Source organism: Carassius gibelio, chromosome A21 (assembly GCF_023724105.1).
Source record: "Carassius gibelio isolate Cgi1373 ecotype wild population from Czech Republic chromosome A21, carGib1.2-hapl.c, whole genome shotgun sequence".
Taxonomy (NCBI): domain Eukaryota; kingdom Metazoa; phylum Chordata; class Actinopteri; order Cypriniformes; family Cyprinidae; genus Carassius; species Carassius gibelio.
Genome location: NC_068391.1, coordinates 6851206 through 6870506, shown reverse-complemented (window position 1 = coordinate 6870506; position 19301 = coordinate 6851206). Strand labels below are relative to the sequence as shown.

At 35.8% G+C, this 19301-nt stretch overlaps 1 protein-coding gene across 1 annotated transcript; it reads right to left on the bottom strand.

Moving 5' to 3' along the window:
- Positions 1 to 1501: 1501 nt before the first annotated feature.
- LOC127941410 (dual specificity testis-specific protein kinase 2) lies at positions 1502 to 18876 on the bottom strand. Its single transcript, XM_052536413.1, has 10 exons — positions 18612 to 18876; positions 17961 to 18030; positions 11628 to 11821; positions 10364 to 10485; positions 9299 to 9347; positions 8886 to 9035; positions 5265 to 5438; positions 4790 to 4873; positions 2926 to 3012; positions 1502 to 2761 (listed from the first exon to the last, which is right to left on the bottom strand). The coding sequence occupies exons 2-10, from the start codon at positions 17992 to 17994 to the stop codon at positions 2660 to 2662; spliced, it is 996 nt and encodes a 331-aa protein (XP_052392373.1). The 5' UTR covers positions 17995 to 18030; positions 18612 to 18876; the 3' UTR covers positions 1502 to 2659.
- Between the last annotated feature and the right edge of the window lie 425 nt (positions 18877 to 19301).

Below are 19301 nucleotides of genomic sequence, written 5' to 3'. Positions count from 1 at the left end.
TTCATTCTTTTCTCTGTGTTGAGGACTCTTTTATATAGGGGACTATTTAGATGTATGAATGCAACAAGCAATTCAGTTCACTTCACATATGCCGTTTTTACTCTCTTGCTTGTGACTCTACTGTTATCTGCACTCAGTTTACCCCAGAAAACTGCTGACAGGTCACATCTAAGGTTTATTTATAGTATCAAAATGTAAAAGCACACTCATATTAATTCTACTGGACAGTAAAACAATAGTTGTACTCTATAACTTTAATAAAAACATAAATACATAGATTAAATACCTCATGGGTTTTCAGACTTGTTTCTAGTGCACAGTTTAGCTCCAACCCTGAACCAGCTAATAACAATTTTGCTAATAGAGCTTTGCAGAGATGCATTTTTATAGGCCAACTGGAAAGTTAGCATCACTGTGGTTCACTCAACAACAAAAAAAAAAAAACAAAAAAAAAAACTTTTTTCTTTTTTTTTGGCTTTTGGATTATTGCAGGAAAATGCAATAATTATATTAATTATACGATAAAATGTATATTATATTTATCCTTCATCATGATAATCTTCACAAATTAACACAACTAGGTCTCCCCAACATTTTTTACAATATTGTCTTTCTAATACTTTATTGATTAATAGGAATGCTTGATAATCAGAGACAGATGTGTTGGAACAGGAATTGATTTGCTAAATTCATGCATTTTTTCTTTTTACACTTGGGCTCATTTTTATCAGTATAATAGTTGTTTATGTTATTATGTCTTGGGAAGTGTGCTTAGGATGTGTTTCAGCGAATCACTTGAATGACACCCTTGTACTGAGACACATGGATTGCATTTCCCCCATAAAGAGGCCTGCATCGATATATTTGCCAGGTTCAGTTACACCAGAGTCATTTACCACCGCCATAGGAACATATTTCCCATCAGAAATGACACCCACTTACCATCACCCACATGCATTCCCTTGCAGGAAGCCCTGTCGTGCATTCCTCTGGCTGTAAATGTTTGTCACAAATCATACGTGCCGTTTACCTCCAAGTGCTCTCGTTTCACATGGCTGGTGGCTTCCAAATGGATTTTTTTTTTTTTCATTTTCCATGATCATAAATGAACATCACCAGTGCCATGTCTCTTACAGGACTGGAGCGGTGGAGAGCGAACTTTCGAGCACACAGCATTGTCAGAACAGTAAATCCATGGCCTCCGTCACCTCAATTACAGAGGAGAACACGGCAGTAATGCAGACACCCACATGAGAGAAAGCAAGCAAGACCCTTGAACTGTCCCTGAATACCAATGACAAAAATAAGCACCGCTCCATTCACACACAGTAGGACACAAATCAGACTTGTTTTCCTCATGCCCAGGTTTATCACTTATCATATCGAGTTACTGTCATGATTTAAATAGAGCTTTTTATTTAATCCAAAGGTGTTTAATAAGGTCATACTGATTTTTGATGGATGTTGCTTAACTGTTTTCATAAATGTCAAAAACCTGAAAACTAATCAATATGCTTTTATTGGTGCAACTAATAAACTAGAAATATACATATTTGAATGTAACCAAGCACCATATACACAAATAGAGTCAGGAATAATACAAACAGTTCAATTAGAGTCCGTAAACAAAATAGATTCTAGTTTAGAAACGCTAGTTTAAACATCTGAGAAAGGACTATACAAACATATGTACAAGACCCAACAAATATGAGAATATTCACATAATTAAAACCCCAGTGTGACCTGAGAAAACAGTGATTCCACAGCCCTTACTGTAGTACATTAACAAACAGCTCTGTACTGTTATTTTAGCTTTTATAGCTAAACAAACTGAATTTTTATTCAGTAATACACTATGTGTTTGTGCGTAAACTGTTTTAAAATTGATCTCCATGCATATTCTACAACCGTATTTCGGAGAAATGTAATTGGATATTGCTGTGGGTGCGGGGGACTGGTTAAGCATGTCTTTTGTTTTTGTTTATTTGTGTGTTCATATTTCGTACGTATGTTCTGTTTATGTTGTAACATGTTTTTGTATTTATAGAACCCCCTTGAAAATGAGATATTACATCTTAAGGGGCTATACATTCAATAAGCTCAAATATTTTAGAACTCATGGATGGATGTTAACAGTGGGAAAAATGGGTGACACGGCAAGCACAAGAGGGCATAAATAGGTGACATTTCACAGTGCATGTCAAATAAGCAAGTGTGCAATTATATGGTAAATTTGGTAACTTAATTTCTCTGGTCTGGTTTGTTCCAGGTTTGTACAAACCTCTGCTGTAAATAATTTTTTAAGTCATTTCATATACAAACAAAAGTAAACACATATACTTTAGAAATGGTTCATAGAGAATTTGGTCTTTCAAAAATTTGGTCCCTAAAGAATATTACTTTAATCTATCTGAAATAAAAAATAGATAAAATTCAGCCTCTCAAATGTCAGTGTCGCACGCTGCAGGGAAAGCTCAAGAACTGGTTATTGAGCGGACATTCAGTTGAGTGATTTTGTCCTCAATCACCAGACATTCCCCTCTATATTCTCCTCTTTGGAGAACAGAGTGCTAGTCACGGTCCACTGCTGCAGGCTCTTATCTAGCACAGTCCCTTAAATCCTTCAGTCCAGCGGTTTGTTAGGAGGTATTTGTGGAGATCACCCAGTGGTTATGATGTTGTCTGGTGGCTCTAGGGTCTCAGCGATGTCCTCTAGCTCATCCAGGAGATCAGAGAAGGAAGGCCTTCGGAATGCATCCATCTTATAGAAAGAGAAACACATGATAAGCTTTGCTGTTTCACTGAATCTGTTGTTTATATATAACACATTATGAATGCTGAAGGTGAAATCTCTCACTTGACAAGTGTAAGTTCTATTCAAAGTCACACCATAATAAACCTGACCCTCGAGTCGCTACTTCATACCTGACAACAGCTGGCGGAGAGTTCCAGAACCCGCTCTGGGCAGCCCTGCACCAGCTCTCTGAACGATTCCACATCCAGCCCATAGTCCTGTCAACAGATCACACACTGAGGTCAATTCAACTTTTACTCTTTTCTTTAAAAGAACGTGGAAATGTTGCATACTAAAAGATTTGGAATTGTCAGCATTCAGTGGCTATCGCAGAATTTAAAATGCATTCTGCATATCATCAAATGAGCTCAAAGTAAACTTTACAAATTGCCTCTCTTAAAAAACCAATATGAAAACACACTACATTTTTACACACACTCTTCAGAGGGGTCAGAGACAAACAAACTGTATTTCACTAGGAAAGTGTAGGACAAACTTAACCAAAAAAATGCATTACAACGAAAAAAAATATAGATATTGTTTGTTTCACTAGAAATAGTATTATATTATCTTAATAAACTATGATTAAACAATCTAAGAAAAACCTATACTTCTCCAGGAAATTGTAAGAAACACTTTGCGAATAACTTGAAACAAACTATATATCACTTAAAAAGTACAGACAAACCTTACAGACAAACTATATTGCAGTTATGATGGTCGAAGCAAACTTTACTAACTGAATCAAATAAATGCAGCCTTTATGAGCATAAGAAACTTCTTTCAAAAACATTGAAAAACAACGTTTGACTGGTAGCGTATACGACAACCTATATAAGTGAACAACTACGTTGAAAATGTAGATCGACCAGAAAATCATTATCCTTGATGTGTCTTAAGATGAATAAATCCATAGTAAAGAATGGTCCGTGAGATGGTTCCCTTGACCTAGATCAGCTCTATCTGTTCTCTCCTCTCCTGTCCATCAGCATTAATGAAGCATAAATGACCGCACTGCTGTACACGAGGGCACAATCACTCTGTCTGACCTTACTTTCATCCCCAATGCTGTGAAGAGACCCATATTAATTCACACGACTTAACACGTCTCTCTTAAGGGTTGTATGGTAATCATCCCAGAGCACATGCATCTGCTAAATTATGAATCATCTGTGTAACGATTTAATGTAAATGAACTAATGGTATTCATTTGCCTATGCTGAATAAAAAAGGAAACAGCTTTTACTCACAAATAGTTAGTAAATTTTACAATTAATTACAAAATAAATTTCAAATGGAACTGAATTGTGAAAATTAAAATAGAAAGACTGAAATGGCATTTATTGTAAAACATACGCTAATAATCGGTTTTATTTACAGCTTTGAACAATCTTTGAGGGGATCCATGCTTAGAATCCAAACAACTGTCTCCAAATTTTTTTTTTTATTACATTTAAATTAAATGTAAAAGTTAAATTAAATTTATGCATTTAGCAGACGCTTTTATCCAAAGCGACTTACAGTGCATTTAAAATAAATAATCTTAATATAGATGAAATAATATTAAAATATTTTTTCATCATGTAAAAATATATCTCTGCCCTTGTAAAAGCATTCATATATTTTTAATGCATCAAAAACATGATTTATATGTTTTAGTGTGTAAAATGTATTTTAAGCTATTTAGTCATAAATTATTTGTATATTACGAGGAATCACTTAATTTTATTTTTTACATGAAAGCAACATTGTAGGACATTAATGTATATGAATATAGTTGAATTTTTCCATTATCCATAATTAAAGTATTCACTTAACATTTAAGTAAACTTTAAGAAAAACATTAATAGCAATGTAATTTGACCAACTAATTTATAAAGCAAAAAAAAAAAAATGGTTCAATAGCATTTTTTTTTTGTTTTATGTTCTGATCACAACAAATCATAACATATATTTAAACAAGGAGAGACTGAAGGACTGTCTTTGTGTGTTCACCTGTGTCCTGGGCAGCACTTCTGGGTCTGCAGGGATTCTCGCTAATATCTCACACAACATGATCCCAAAAGAGAAGACATCAACCTATGATTAAACAGGAGAATACAGCCAGTCAGCAAAGGTTCAGTTCAGTCTCTAATCACAACAGCACCGGCACCGCCTCTCTCTTTATCCCCGACAGTGAGGCAGAGACATAACTCATTAGAAATAACTTTCCAAATCTCTACCTCAGCCCCGACCTATTAAGGATTGCATCAAATCTGAAGGTTAATTTGGATTAATGTGAAACCAATTTTGTAAATCGATACTAATTTAATTTTCAAGAAAAAGACTATTAAACCATAAAAGTTCCACTTCTGTTGTCAGCTTTACTTGACAAGCATTTTGTTCAGTCAATGAGTAAACGTCCCAGTCTACACTTCCGTTTTAAGTCATACGTCACATTTTCATTGGTACAGCATTCTGTTCTCAGTACCTTGCGGTCGTACGGCTCTCCTCGAAGCATTTCAGGGGCCATCCAGAAGGGCGACCCCACCAGAGACAACTTCCTGTCGGGACCTTTTGCCGGCAGATCCCCCACTTCTCTAGCCAGCCCGAAGTCAGTGACCACAGCCTCCCTGCCACGCGAGGTCACGCGGATCAGGCAGTTCTGCATTGACAAAAACAAGATTCCACATGTCATATGCTGCATGACAGAAGACTTTATCTCATATCTTTCATTGCGGTATGAGGAAAGAAAGCAAATGAAAATAAGCAAAGCACAAAAGTATAAGGAAGATTTTTTTCACCATCTCGGATTACCAAAATGAAAGAGTCTTATGAGGGAGACCAATACTTTTTCCAAACAGAACTACAAAGCGTGCCACAAGATGGCAGCATTGCTCTATAGGAAGATTGAGCAGTGAGAAATTGTTTTTAACTCTGCTTCTCTATTACAAAATCCCCTAGAGCCTCCAGAAAAACCCAGTCATTACCAGATCTTGTAATTATTAAAATCTGGTGTGTCATGGGCGGTTTGTCATCAGCACGTGACTCCAAAGCTGTGGAGTTACTTAAGCTTTATAGTTCCTGTTTTCCTCTAATTTAAACAGAAAGGTATGGATCTAACATAAGATTGGGCTAATAATATATAATAGTATGCAATCAGTATAATTATAAACACATTTTAAATGATAGTAATAAGAATAAAAATCGATCATTATTACACAATGTAACAAAAAAAAAATTCATTAAAATTTTCTTTTGTAATCTGGTGGTGCTAAACATTATTGCACTATTTATTTCAATTCAATAAGTCAATTTAAGAACTTCTATCATTAATTATGAAACATTACATATATTACATATACATTACAGATAAGTGTTTGCATGTTTTTTTTAAAGATATTTTGCTTTTGCAAGGATGGGAATATCCTAGATATTTCCGTAACATTCTGTAATCGTTCAGTCAATGAATCAGTAACATTAATCAGTGAAATGCACAAATTGATTAATCTGCTGCTGAAGGGTAAGAGTCAACTTTCTGACTTCAACTTAAAGCACACACAGTAATCTTTCACTACAGAGTTGTGAATGTGCAGTGAGTGTGGTACCACGCTCTGAGGTTTCATGCGTGGCAGTAACAGTACCCATGTGTTTTAAATACACCCACTGACATAAGGCAGCTATACAACCACACATAACCTCTGGCATGGAAACCTGAACCTGCCGTGTTATGCAAGCAGAACAAGTCATGTTTTACCTCCACACTGTGTAATGACATGTAAACTATATAGTAGCAATTTTCGTGCTATGGACTTGTTCAGGTGTATTATTACTTTTCTAAGTGATGTACATTCCTTGCCTGGTGGATGGTGGATATAAAACATAAAACCATTTAAAAATAGCAAGTTATGTCCATTTAAGTGAAACCGTTTGAGCAGGGCGAGAGGATAAAAGCTTGAAAGTGACAGGAGTCAGCGGGTCATTTCTTATGTGAGCGAGTAAACAGGAAACGAAAAAAGGTAAGCGGGTGAAAGCAGCAGCAGTCTGGAGTTTATGGAATGGTGAATGCTGAATGATTAGCATAATAAAGGTCTGACCTCCCCATCTCTGTTCAACACACAGGCCTGTGCTCACTGCACACTGCAGCCTGGCAACTGCCACAGTTAAACCTGTCAGGAACAGGACTGTTTGTCTCTGCTAACAACTTAATAAGGGTGCAGGTTTGCTTTTCAAATTCCTAAAAAAAAACTAAATTCTTGTCTTTTAGTCATTTCACTAATAATGCAACGATATGAGTGAGGGTCTCATATACACTACTGTTCAAAAGTGTGGGGACAGAAAGTGTTTAATACTTTTATGTACCATGGATGCACTAAACTGGTTAAAAGTGACATAAAAAAAAAATTCAAACGAATCTGTTCTTTTGAACTTTCGATTCGTCATGCTGAAACAAATATATCATGGTTTCCACAACAACAGTATTAATTAAGCTCTGAAAACAAAGCACATTTTCAAATAGGCATCTCTTTTTTTTAACAAGGTGCACATTGGAAGTCTAAACAATTGCATTCTCACCTAAAAAAAAAAAAAAAAACCTTTTAAAACTACATTTGAAAACACAAAAACAATATTATCCATAAAATTAGTGGATTTGAGCATCTGCCATGAAACTCGCTCTGAGAAATACTGCAAGTGTACAAACGCTGGAACGGAATAAAAAAAAAATAATACAATAAAATGTTTTTTAATTTATTTTTAATCAAATAAATGCAGCTTCGGTGAACATAATAGAAAAAAAAAAAATCTTACAGACCCCAAACTTTGGAACACAAGTGTATTTTCAATAGAAAATATTTCCTTCCTATTAAAAATACACTTCTTTTTTTCCAATAGGGATTTTCAATAGGAAGGATTTCCTGATATGTTTTTTCCTTCACTGAATTTCCATAAACACATTCTGATGAAAAACATAAAGAACCGTCACTTATATTTCGCCCAGAGCCAATGCTGTTCCTTTACAGAACACGTCTCCTTCAGGACACTATGTTCTTTACCAAAACAATTTTAAAATACCTTGGCCCATGGTGTGAGAATGGTCACAGTTGAGGCATGCGGCACAGTTTTCATGTTCTGTGTGTTTCGGTATTAAGCACGTTATCTACGTTCCATCACTCTGCTCTTGTGTTCATAAGCGATGAATGGAAACCATAACTGAAGTAAATCTACAGAAACCAAAACCGTTCACTCAAGATAATATCAATGATTCCAAGTTTCACACACTGATAAACTCACTGAGCAGAGCGCTACTTGTCACAAAATGCAATTACATTTTTTATCATTTCAATTGTTGAAAAACAAAAAATCCAAAAGTGAATTAGGAGCCAAATAAATATTTTTGCAAACATACTACACTAAAAGTGCATTAAATGTATTGCAAAATTCAGATAACATAATATAAAACCAAGCTGCATCTTCAATCAAATAACTCTGGACCCTTTTCTGAACTAGCTTCACTTAAGGTGGATAAAAGGTAATTATATATATATATATATATATATATATATATATATATATATATATATATATATATATATATATATATATATATATATATATATATTTATTAGTATATAGACTTTAAGTTTGGCATAAGCATCCAGATACTTTTGGGGCCACTGTGTAAGTTAGCCAATCTTCACTTTGTAAAATTATGGGAGATAACATTATGGTTATCTCACAACTAATATCAGAAACTAAGCTGTACCTAAGCAATAAAAAAAATCTGGTTATATGAGAAAAGAGGAAATGGACAATCAAAGTGTGCAAACTACCAGTTAAAGACTGAAATCTTTGCATACATGGTACTTACTGAATCATGTATTCATCACATTTTGTTCAAAACATGACTCAAGTCAGTCAAGTCAGGCAAGTTACATTAGATGTAAAAAAACAAAACAGCAGAAATTCTAATGGAGAGACATTAGGCAAGGCGTGTTCTTGGCACACACCTTTAAATCTAGGTTGAACACGATAAAGGTGATATTACATAATATATCTTTGCCATAATTGCTTAACTTTGATTTCTAAACTCTGCCAACTCACTCGTCCTCACCTTGGAGTTGAGATCTCTGTGGTAAATGTTCTTGTAGTGGAGATAGGTCATTCCTCGGCTAATATCACAGCCCAGTTCGATCTTCTCTCTCCAGCAGAGGTTGACGTCATGCCTGGCCAGCAGCTCCTCCAGACAGCCTCCGCTCACATACTAGGTGGAGGAGGGAAGGACACGAGATTATAAAACACTTTGAATTAGAACCTGATTTCTACAGTGAAAATGCAACTGGCTTTTGCAGCATGTTAAATCAGGAAAATATTTTTCTTTGTAGAAAACGATATACTCATGACACATTAGAAAAACATAATGGTGAGTCACTGCTAGTGTTATGAGACTTTCCGGGCAGCACACACAGAAAGCAAAAGAAGGATATGCTTAATTGTGAATACTAATTCCTAAACATTGCCACCCACCTCGAGAATTGGATACAGCTTGTTCTCCTTGACACAGATCCCCAGGTACCTACAGAATGAAAATCACAGTACTTTACTTTATTCATCCGAGAACTGAGGAATAATGCTAAGTTTAGAGCATTCACAGATAATGACAAGATTGACAAATTATCCAATCAGCACCTGTGACCTTTAAACATCTGTGTAAACCCTTTAAATTGACTTGAGATCAAATTTTAAGTCATAAAGGAATCAAAAGGCTTTCAGCGGTGCAAATTAAATTAAGATTTTAAGTAATTTAAGTAGTTTTTAGTTGCTATTGGGTTGCTAGGGTGTTCTGGGTAATCAAAAGAGGCCATGTTTTTATGATACTCTAGATGTAGCCTGAATACAAAGGGTTAAATGTCTGTTGTTATCATAAGCATGAGCAATTAGGAATGTTAAAATTCTGGCTGATCCAAATGATAAGGTAATGGATGAAAGTTGATAAATATGTTTATAAATTATATTCAAATAAATAAATTCAAAAAAATAAAAAAAAAATAAAACAAGAACTACTAAACAATTGTTTTTAATGCAACGAGATACCATTGGCCAGTATGAAAAATGGAAAATTGTTTATTAAATTATTAGGGATTTTAAAGATGAATTTTTGTGAAGCTGACGGTAAAGGCAATGTAACTCTACAAATATTAGAAATTAACATGCAAAATTAGATACCTGGCAATAACTGATACCAAAAAAATTACAAATCTCTAATATTGACCGATATCCAATCTGGTGCAGATATACAGTATCATGCATCCTTACAAGCAATACTAATAATGATGCTTGCACGGGTTGTTTGTAGTTATTACAGTCTCACAGTCTAATGCGTTTAACATCAGAAGATCCCCTAAACTGTAGCCATTCACAGGTTACCTTTGTTACCAAGGTCATGGAATCTTAACGCAGTCAGGTTTGATTATTCAGTATTAAGCAGACAGTCAGAGTTGTTTTCCTCTCATGTTCTGAGTGGGAGTTCTGAGCATCAGGCCGGCGTGGGATTGATGGAAGTGATTAATCGCGTGTGCAGAGGCGGCTCACCTCACTATGTTGGGGTGGGAGAGTTTCTGAAGGAGACTGATCTCCCTCACGATGCTGTTCTGATCCACGTCATTCTTGTAGATCTTCACTACCATCACCTTCTTGGTGGTGCCATGTATCACCTGAGCGAGGGAGAATAACATCATTATTGACTCAGCAGCGAAGGCGTCACATACTGTACATACAAGTGAGGGATTTCCTGACATGTTCATCCTTCCTTGAAATTCTGTAAACACATTCACAACAAAAAAGAAGCATCACTCTTATTTCCCCTGGGCTAATTCTGTTCCTTTACAGTACACATCTCCTTTAGGACACAAAGTTCTTTACAAAAATGCTGTCATTACTTGGCCCATGGTGTGAGAATGGTCACGGTGGAGGCATGTGGCACAGATTTTTTTTTTTACCTTCTGGGTGTATTGAAATGTAACACGTTATCTAGGTTCAATCAATCTGCTATTGTAAAGCTCTGCTGTGATCTTAGTCCTCACCAAAGTCTTTCATTCAAGATCGTATCACGCACAAAAGAGTTTCACACAATATTAACAGCTTTTTTTGTGAGCTCTGGCATGACTTGTAACAAAATGCGGTTGAAGTTTCTTACAATTGAAACTATGAGGTTAAAGGAATGCTGAAGCGATTTTGCAAAACAAGAAAAAAAAAAAATTGCTTATAAAAAATGTGATTACTATAGTTCCCTCCGGCATTTTTTAAAACCAACTAGTTATTTTCTTGTTTGTGATGGTTTTCAGGATCATCTAAGCTTGACAGGGTGGTGACGGTACGTGACGTTAAACATGTTTTTCTTAGTAGACCGTCTGCAGCTTGTTTTTTTAAAACGAACATGCCTGTAAGTTTTTGTTGTAAGGGCTAATAAGGCCATGACTTCCAGACAAAATGTTTAGAAGATCATTTAACATTTTGGTAATAGAATTCGGGTGGGTACAAAATCCCCAACAATTTTTTATACTGGAGATCCAGAACCTTTGCTCTTGAAAGGCAGCAGGTGGTGGAATGAAAACATTTATCTTATGGTTTCAATGCCTGAGATCTCGATGTGCCTCATTTTCACAGCTTTGATTAAATCAGTGCACTCTCGCTAAAGGGCAGATTATCTAATCAGATTCTGTGCTGTTCAATAACAGACGGCAGCATCCATTATTACACGCCGCCTTTAGGACATTCTAGCAATTTTACCACTTTTTTTCACAAACTTAAAAAAAAAAAAATTCTCGCTCCTCTGTTACTGACAGGAAACCCTTACCTTGAAGACCTTGGAGAAGAAGCCGGTTCCGATAAGTTCTGCGCTGAAGTCTTCCCAGAACTCTAGTTTACGGACGGTGGTGCGGAGCCTGTGCCAGCAGTCGGTCTGCCAGAAAGTGTCTGTGGACTCATGGAGCAGCGTGGGACTGACCGGTTCTGGAGTGTCACCCACCTCACACATCTTGGAGATCTCATCTACAAGAGAAAAAGCAGAAGCAGGAGAGATGAAGCTTAGTTTTACACTGCAGGAGGGGATTTAGAGAAATCAAAACCACCAAGATTTGTTTATAGGAGATGGATGTATTTTGATGAAAAATGAAATGTCAACACAGACAATACCTCAAATAACAATATGTTTTTATATAAAATACTTAGGTCTGGTTTAATCATGCATTTGCATCGAGTTATTTATTAATTTAGTTTTCATTAGGGTGCTTATGATTATTTAAATAAAAAAAAACGTTATAATGAGGACCATTCTTTTTTCGGTATGTTTTAATAAAATTTCCGCAAAAATGTGTTTATCATGATATTTAATGTTATCAACCAAAATCTTAAGAATATTGTGATTCCAGCTTTTTTTGCTTTATCGTCCACCCCCACTAATGTCATAATTTTGCACTTTCCAAGTTTTATTTCCAAGGAACCAGGCTCATAAAGTTCAATGAGTTTGCGATGACATCAGATCTTTGAAACATACTCAAAAGTTTTGAAAAACAAGTAAACGAGACACCCTTGAGCACACCTGCATATTCTCCTTTGTTGTCAGTTATATCTGGTTTCAGATTTACCCACCTCGTAAAGCCACCTGTGGTTGGTCACTCTGAATTTTGGTTAGACTCCAAAGTGGACTTTTTGCTCATACTCACAGGTTTGGATGTGCAAGGTATCCTCTAAGTGTTTAAAGATAGTTTGGCTTCATTTAGGCCAAGCAGACATGACAAAACCATATCCTAAGAACTTGCAAATGTCCTCATTGGATGATCTCACATTATGAAGTGACATGATGTTAATATTTAGACTAAGCGTTTATGTACTACACTAGCACAAATTTATGGCTTACCATGTGCTCTACACAACATAAAAAAAAACCTGTATGTGTACATGTGTGCATTATGTGGATAGTCTAGGCATTTTATTGAATCGTGTATTAGCATGTCAGCTGGAGATTATGTCATTGCGTGTCATCCTTGGTGCCCAGAGCACTGGGTGTCCTAACTACCAGTTAACGTGTTTACTTCCACACGCAACAGGGTTTCTCAGTGATGGTCCCGCCACAACCTCCTTAACATTACTCTCAGATACTCAAAGCTCTGTATCAGCTGCTATAATCCCGGAGGTGATGACGCATTGCTGCTGCACTGGAAAGCAAAGTCCATAATATCAGTGTTAGCTCAGCATAAACTCTGGTTAGATAACTAGCTGGCCGCACACATTGAGAAAAAACTGCACTCATTACAGAGTCTCAGGGATTTTCTTTGAGAGAGAGAGAGAGAGAGAGATAATAACCAGGTTAGATCACTGCTCTGATGTTTGTCTGGAAGACATATAATTCAGTCTTTTAAAATGTTTTGGTCTATACTTTTTTTATTTTTTACTGTAGCTACCTATTAAAATGTTTTTGAGCGTGTAATTGTTTGTTGTGGTCTAATTTTTACATATGACAGTTCACTAACCACAAAGTATTATGGTATTACCTTGTTTTTTGGACATAACATTGAAATACCAAGGTATTCTGTTGGAGTAACCTGGAAATACCACATTATTTGAATATGCTAATTAATAAATCATGTAATACGAGTGTTTTAAACAAACCAACAAACTGTGGCAGCATATAAATGTATTTATAAAACTAAAATATTTTATCTGAAATACTGAAAAGTGATAGTACTTCATATTTGAAATGTATAATTTAATATTTTAACATTTAATATTTAAAAGTGTGTGTTTTTGTACAGAGCTGCTTTCAATACAAAAAAGACGCTTGTGTTATTTAGCTTTGATGACTTTACTATTACTAAAAATGTGCAAAATGGTAGACAAAATGCATTGTATTAAAATACCATGGTATTTCCATCTGCTACATCACTGAACCACAGCACCAGAACAGTACTTTTTGTAAAGATAGTTTGTGGGAAAACTATGGCATATGTGCAGCGCACCTATGCTGACAAAAAGTGTTGATTAACATATTTTCTTTGTCACGCTTGGCTAATATTAAATGCTGATGCAGTACATGCATGTGTGCTTGCCTGTACGAACAGACCGAAACACTTTTCTGAAAACTTCCTTGAATGCATTATGGCGGCGTATATACGTAAGGTGCAATAAGATCCATCAGGGCCTAAATCTTGATATTTCTGTTATCATCTCTAAAGGCATTACCACAATAACCCAAACTAAACACCACTCAAAGATAGAAAACTCATCCAACCATCAAAGTTCATACAACAACAAATAAGATAAGAAACTCACTAATCTTGTACGATAAGAGAGAGTGGTTACTGCCAATGCATATCTAGCTGATATTTGATATCTTGTACAATCATGGACAAACCCACACACACGCATGCTTAACGCCATCCTCAGATGTCATTGTCGTTATGCATGACACCTGAAACCTGCTTTGCCAGATGTACCTTCCCTCTCTCACATGCAAACGACAATGGTGAACGTAGGATCGACTGACGTGGTCCTTGAGGGGCTTTAGCAAGCCAGGGTGTCTCTTTCAGTGTCTGCGGGCATGTTAATGTAAATGGGACATGGAAAGAGAACAAACATGGTTTGGGGAGCGAGTGTAGAATGGATTCAGATGTGGTGTGATGCAAAGCATTTGTTTGATCTACCTTGGGGTGAAGGATAGAAAGAAATGACTCAATTAGTCTTCAACTACACACAGCACTTATACTGAAATGGTGAATTTCACCTCTTGATTCCATTGGAAAATATAAGAAGAGAGAGTCTGAAACAAAGCAAACTGTTTAGAATGGAGGAAAAATGGTTTAGACTACTAAAAAATGAGCTTCATGCCTTTTTTCGTAATCAAAACCACTTTAAATCCACACAGGAAAAGGGAACATGGCCAGCATATGCTGTTAAACAACTGAAGGGCATTTTTACAGTAAATAATTCAGTGTAAGGCAAGAACTCTCGCGTGTGTCACTTTGGGCGCTCTCCTTTAGAGATCTATTGAGTTTCCTTCTGTCTGTGAAGCAACTGAAGCTCCCTGGGACACATCCCCATCCTATGACGTGAGCTCTGGAGCGTGTGAATGAGACAGAAAGAGTGAGAAAAAAAAAACTAAAAGAGGTGATGAAGTTTACAATTTGGCAACATCACAAAGCTTAATTTTATGCTAGTAAATTCAGTGCAATCTCTTCTCACAGATGGTTACTGAAAACACAAGCTGTGAAAATCTGTGTCATTTCAGATCAGTAACCATCTCTAGTGCTTTGATTTGGCCGATAATAACCCGGAAGTCATGCATAGGTTAAGAAGGTCTCAGTCATGCTGCACATGCATATTTTACACATTCAGAAGATTCAGTATTCAAACGCATTCAGGACCGAGACTCTCATATAAATGCAGGTCAAATGTCAGTACAACTAGACATGGGTTTCCTCATCAGAACAGATTTGGAAAATGTGTGCATGCCATCACTAGCAACTGAATGATACATTTCTCCAAATCTGTTCTGATTGTACTCATCTGCATCTTGGATGAGTACATTTTCAGCAAATTTTCTTATTTGGATAAACTGTTTAGTTTTTCAAGTATTTTCAGATTAAACTTGCTTTATTTTTTTATTGCTATGCTTTTATGGACGTCTATATGTAAGCAAGCACTTTGCATGTGAAATATTATTATAATGAAATTTAGTTGGCACTGCCTCATGTCTTTTCATAGCAAATCCCCAGCATTACATTCTGACAAGTTCACACAACAATCTGCACTGAAATGTGACGCACAAACTGTTAAGTTTGGACATGATCAGGAACATAAACTTTCTTTCCTAACATTGTGCAGCGTCACAGCTAAGGAAGAGCGAAACATTTGGCAGACCATCTTATTAATGTTAGTTTATTAACTGTATTCATAGTTACTTGTTCTTTTGGTGTTCAGGATTAATAATTTATCTCCTTCTTTATTAAGACATTTATCAATTCCTATTAAAAGAGCCATCCTGAATACTGAAAATATGTCATCCGATTTGTGTAGAAATGTTAAAAAACAGCACAACCCGAGTTAAATGATAGTACAAAATGCTGGAAAAAACATTCTTGAAATTGACTGACTCTGGAATTTTGTCAATTGAAAGTATCAATTAATGTCAGCTTTGCCATCTGTAATAAATTACATTTTAAAATATATTAAAATTTAAAAAAGTTATTTTATTTGGTAGTAATATTTCATGTTATTGTTTTTAAAATATTTTGGATCAAATAAATGCAGCCTTCTTGAGCATAAAACACTTCTTTCAAAAATATTAAAGAATATTACCCTAAATTTGAACGGCAGAGTAAAAACACAAGGTTCATATCGAGACACCATTCTGTCAGATTCCACACTTTGTGAAGATTCTGAAGCATTGGACGATGGACATGAGAAAAAGCAGACTAGAAATCAACTTCATGATGAAAGACACACCAAAAATGAAGCCTTGAAGAAAGACCACAGAGAACAACTGCATGAACCAAATTCAAAAACATCAGGTCCCGGAAATGCAACATCCACAACTGTGGCCTAAAAAACTGATACGATTGGAAACTCTCAAGCTAAACAGCAAAGTCACCGATACCGATAAATTAGACTCTTTTCCGTTGTTCAGGGGTTTTAAGTCACTTGATCTCCATTTGCACGTGTATGGACAGATCTACCAAGTTAACACGCAGCTCAAACCAAATCTTTATAGACTTGCCAGCTCCAACCAGTAATACACAAAACTTGAGGGAAAAGATGTGCTGTTCCACAAAGTAAATTTATCCTGATTACATCAAGAAAAAGAGAAATTAGCTACAGCCTGAAATCACTAGCCAGAATACAGCTGGCTGACTCAGAGACATGAATCAAACCCCTTGTTCTCTTTGTTTTGCCTAAATAGATGACCTTTAACCTTCTATTGAGACCTTCTACTGCTAATTGGACGGTCAACAGTGATTCCAACTTCTTTCATTTTTAATTATTTGATAGACGTGGAGCAAAAGTATGCTGTCATTACCCTTTTTAGATGACATCCCAGAACTGTCAAAAAGGTCATTGATCTCAGGTCTGAGATGTAGCTAGTTTGGCCAAACCCATTAGGAATAATATGAAATGCAAACAAACTGGCTTTCTATAAGCAGACATCTTGTGACAATGAAGACTAAGAAAATTCAGCTTTGTAATCACCCGGATAAGTTACATTTTCAAATACATTCAAATTGGAAAGCAATTATTTTAAATTGTAATAATATTTAAAAATGTTACTGTTTTTATTATGTTATCAAATAAATGCAGCCTTGGTGAGCATAAAAAAAAAAAAAATCAAATGACGTCAGGAAAATGTTTGGAAGTACAAAAAAAATGCACTAACTGACAGAAATGCATTTACATGAGGAAGTCTATGAGGAAATCATTCGAGATTTTCTTCCTGTACAGTAACTGACAACACAGCAAATCAAAGCCGGTCCATTTTCAACAGATTTTGCTGTAGACCTCATAAAAGTTGATTTCCTACATTCTGTACATGGTTTGTGAAATTTCTGTATTTCATACATGGCCTTATCCTTCTGCAATGTTTCTGTTTGTGCTAAACTGGCAGCGCTGGTAGACACCTCACGATCTGTACCTCAGTAGATATAAATATCTGATTTATCATCTCCATTTCCATTCGTACTCTCTAACCTCTCAACAACTCTTCCCAAATGCATAATGTCAAATCTCACAAAACGTAATATAAATCTTGAAAGACACGAGACAAATAAGTCAGACACATATGATTTCAATAGCCTGTAACATGAAACATTCCTAACAATATCTTTGTATGCATTTGCATTCGTAATATATTCAATTGAATATTTGCCAACCGCAATACATTTCCAACATATACCATTCAGTGACAGCTGGGTAGACGAACTGTTATTTTCCTCTGCATTACAGTCCAAACGTCTGACCCAACTTGCAACTAATTTTAACCCAGGCTATTAGAGGGTTCATATCCCTCTCAGACCAAACAAAATACACATCCACATATAGTTTAGACATAAAGGTAGCCCATATATGTTCGGTACAGTCCTTTCCAACAAAAGAGCAGATAAGGAAAGTATTTTTTACACGTAAAACTATAAATACTTACTCCATCCGTTCAACAAGCTGTTCATGTGCATCATGAGGAGGTGTTGATGGTCAGCTTCCTGTGATCGTCTCTAGAAGAGACCACACAAGTACACAATGAAATGCTGGATAGAAAAATTATATGTACTACAATCTCATAAAATTCACCACATCCTAAAATGAAGTGTTGAATGACTAGTTAGCATTTTTTACTAATCTCCACACGTCTTTTTTCTGGTCTGCACTTCTATAGATATATGCAGCCGTGTTAGATAACTTTTCCTAATCAAACTTGCTAGAAGACTTGCTTGTAAATTCCTTGTGTTTATGACATTCATGACCTGATTTGCTCCAGACCATCTTTCGAGATAAACGTTTTACACCGAAATAGAATCGATAACCCCATAATTAAAATAACTTTAAACAATAAAAATGACTTTCACGTTTACTCTATTTTATATGCGTCTATATCAGTATTTATTATAATAAAATAAATATATTAAATCTAGATATCTACACACATCATGAATAAAAATATCTAAACACAAATGTTCAGTAAACAAACAAACGACCAAATCAATCATCTATAGTCAAACATGAACTAAAACGGTGTAGATTCAGCAATGGCATCTCTCATTTAAATAAAGAAAGGGAAACATGTAACGTTACTTACAAATTCACCAGCCCGCCTCAAAATTCTTCTTGTGAAACTGTCTTAGATGTTGCTGGTACACCCAAAGTATGAATCCACTCTGCTGTAAAGGCTTCTGTCATGGACAGGCGTGCACTGCAGTTCAGTGCGCATTCCCGCTGATCCGCGCGCCGCTGCGTTCTTGCTGTACACAAGCACAGGACGCGCGCAGAGCTCACGTCAAGAAGAGTTTGATCAGTTGCCATAGGAACCTGCGAGATGAAGCCTTCACGCTCATCATAGTATCCACAAATCTGCGCATAGACTGCGATCTTGTGGCGCCTCCCACACGCTACAGATTTATTTCCTACATTTTTTGATGGTATTTTGAAAAATACTGGTAACCAAAAATTTCCCACAGTAGTGAAAACAATAATAGCACTGAAGTCAACTGCTACCAGCAAATGTTTGGTTACTAACTTTCTTCAAAAGATTATCTTTAGTGTTCAATGGAAGAAATAAACTAAGTTTGGAACAATTTAAAGGTGAGTAAATGATGACAGAATTGTTATTTTTGGTGAATCATCCCTGTACTATTTACTATACACCCCCTGTAATATTTAATATTACTCCCTGACATTTTATTTTTATAAATTTTTAATTTTTAGAAAATTATTATTAAAAACAGGGTGGGGGGGGGGGGGGGGGTATTGAACTACAAGATAAATGTTT

What these genes read in the sequence shown, in the direction of transcription:
- LOC127941410 (XM_052536413.1), bottom strand. Translation starts at nt 17,994, where the DNA reads ATGATGCACATGAACAGCTTGTTGAACGGATGGA. An exon ending in ACAGAGATCTCAACTCCAAG is followed by an intron (nt 5,439 to 8,885) that starts GTGAGGACGAGT and finishes TTGTCAATGCAG; the next exon opens with AACTGCCTGATCCGCGTGAC. An exon ending in TCTCCGCCAGCTGTTGTCAG is followed by an intron (nt 2,762 to 2,925) that starts GTATGAAGTAGC and finishes TCTTTCTATAAG; the next exon opens with ATGGATGCATTCCGAAGGCC.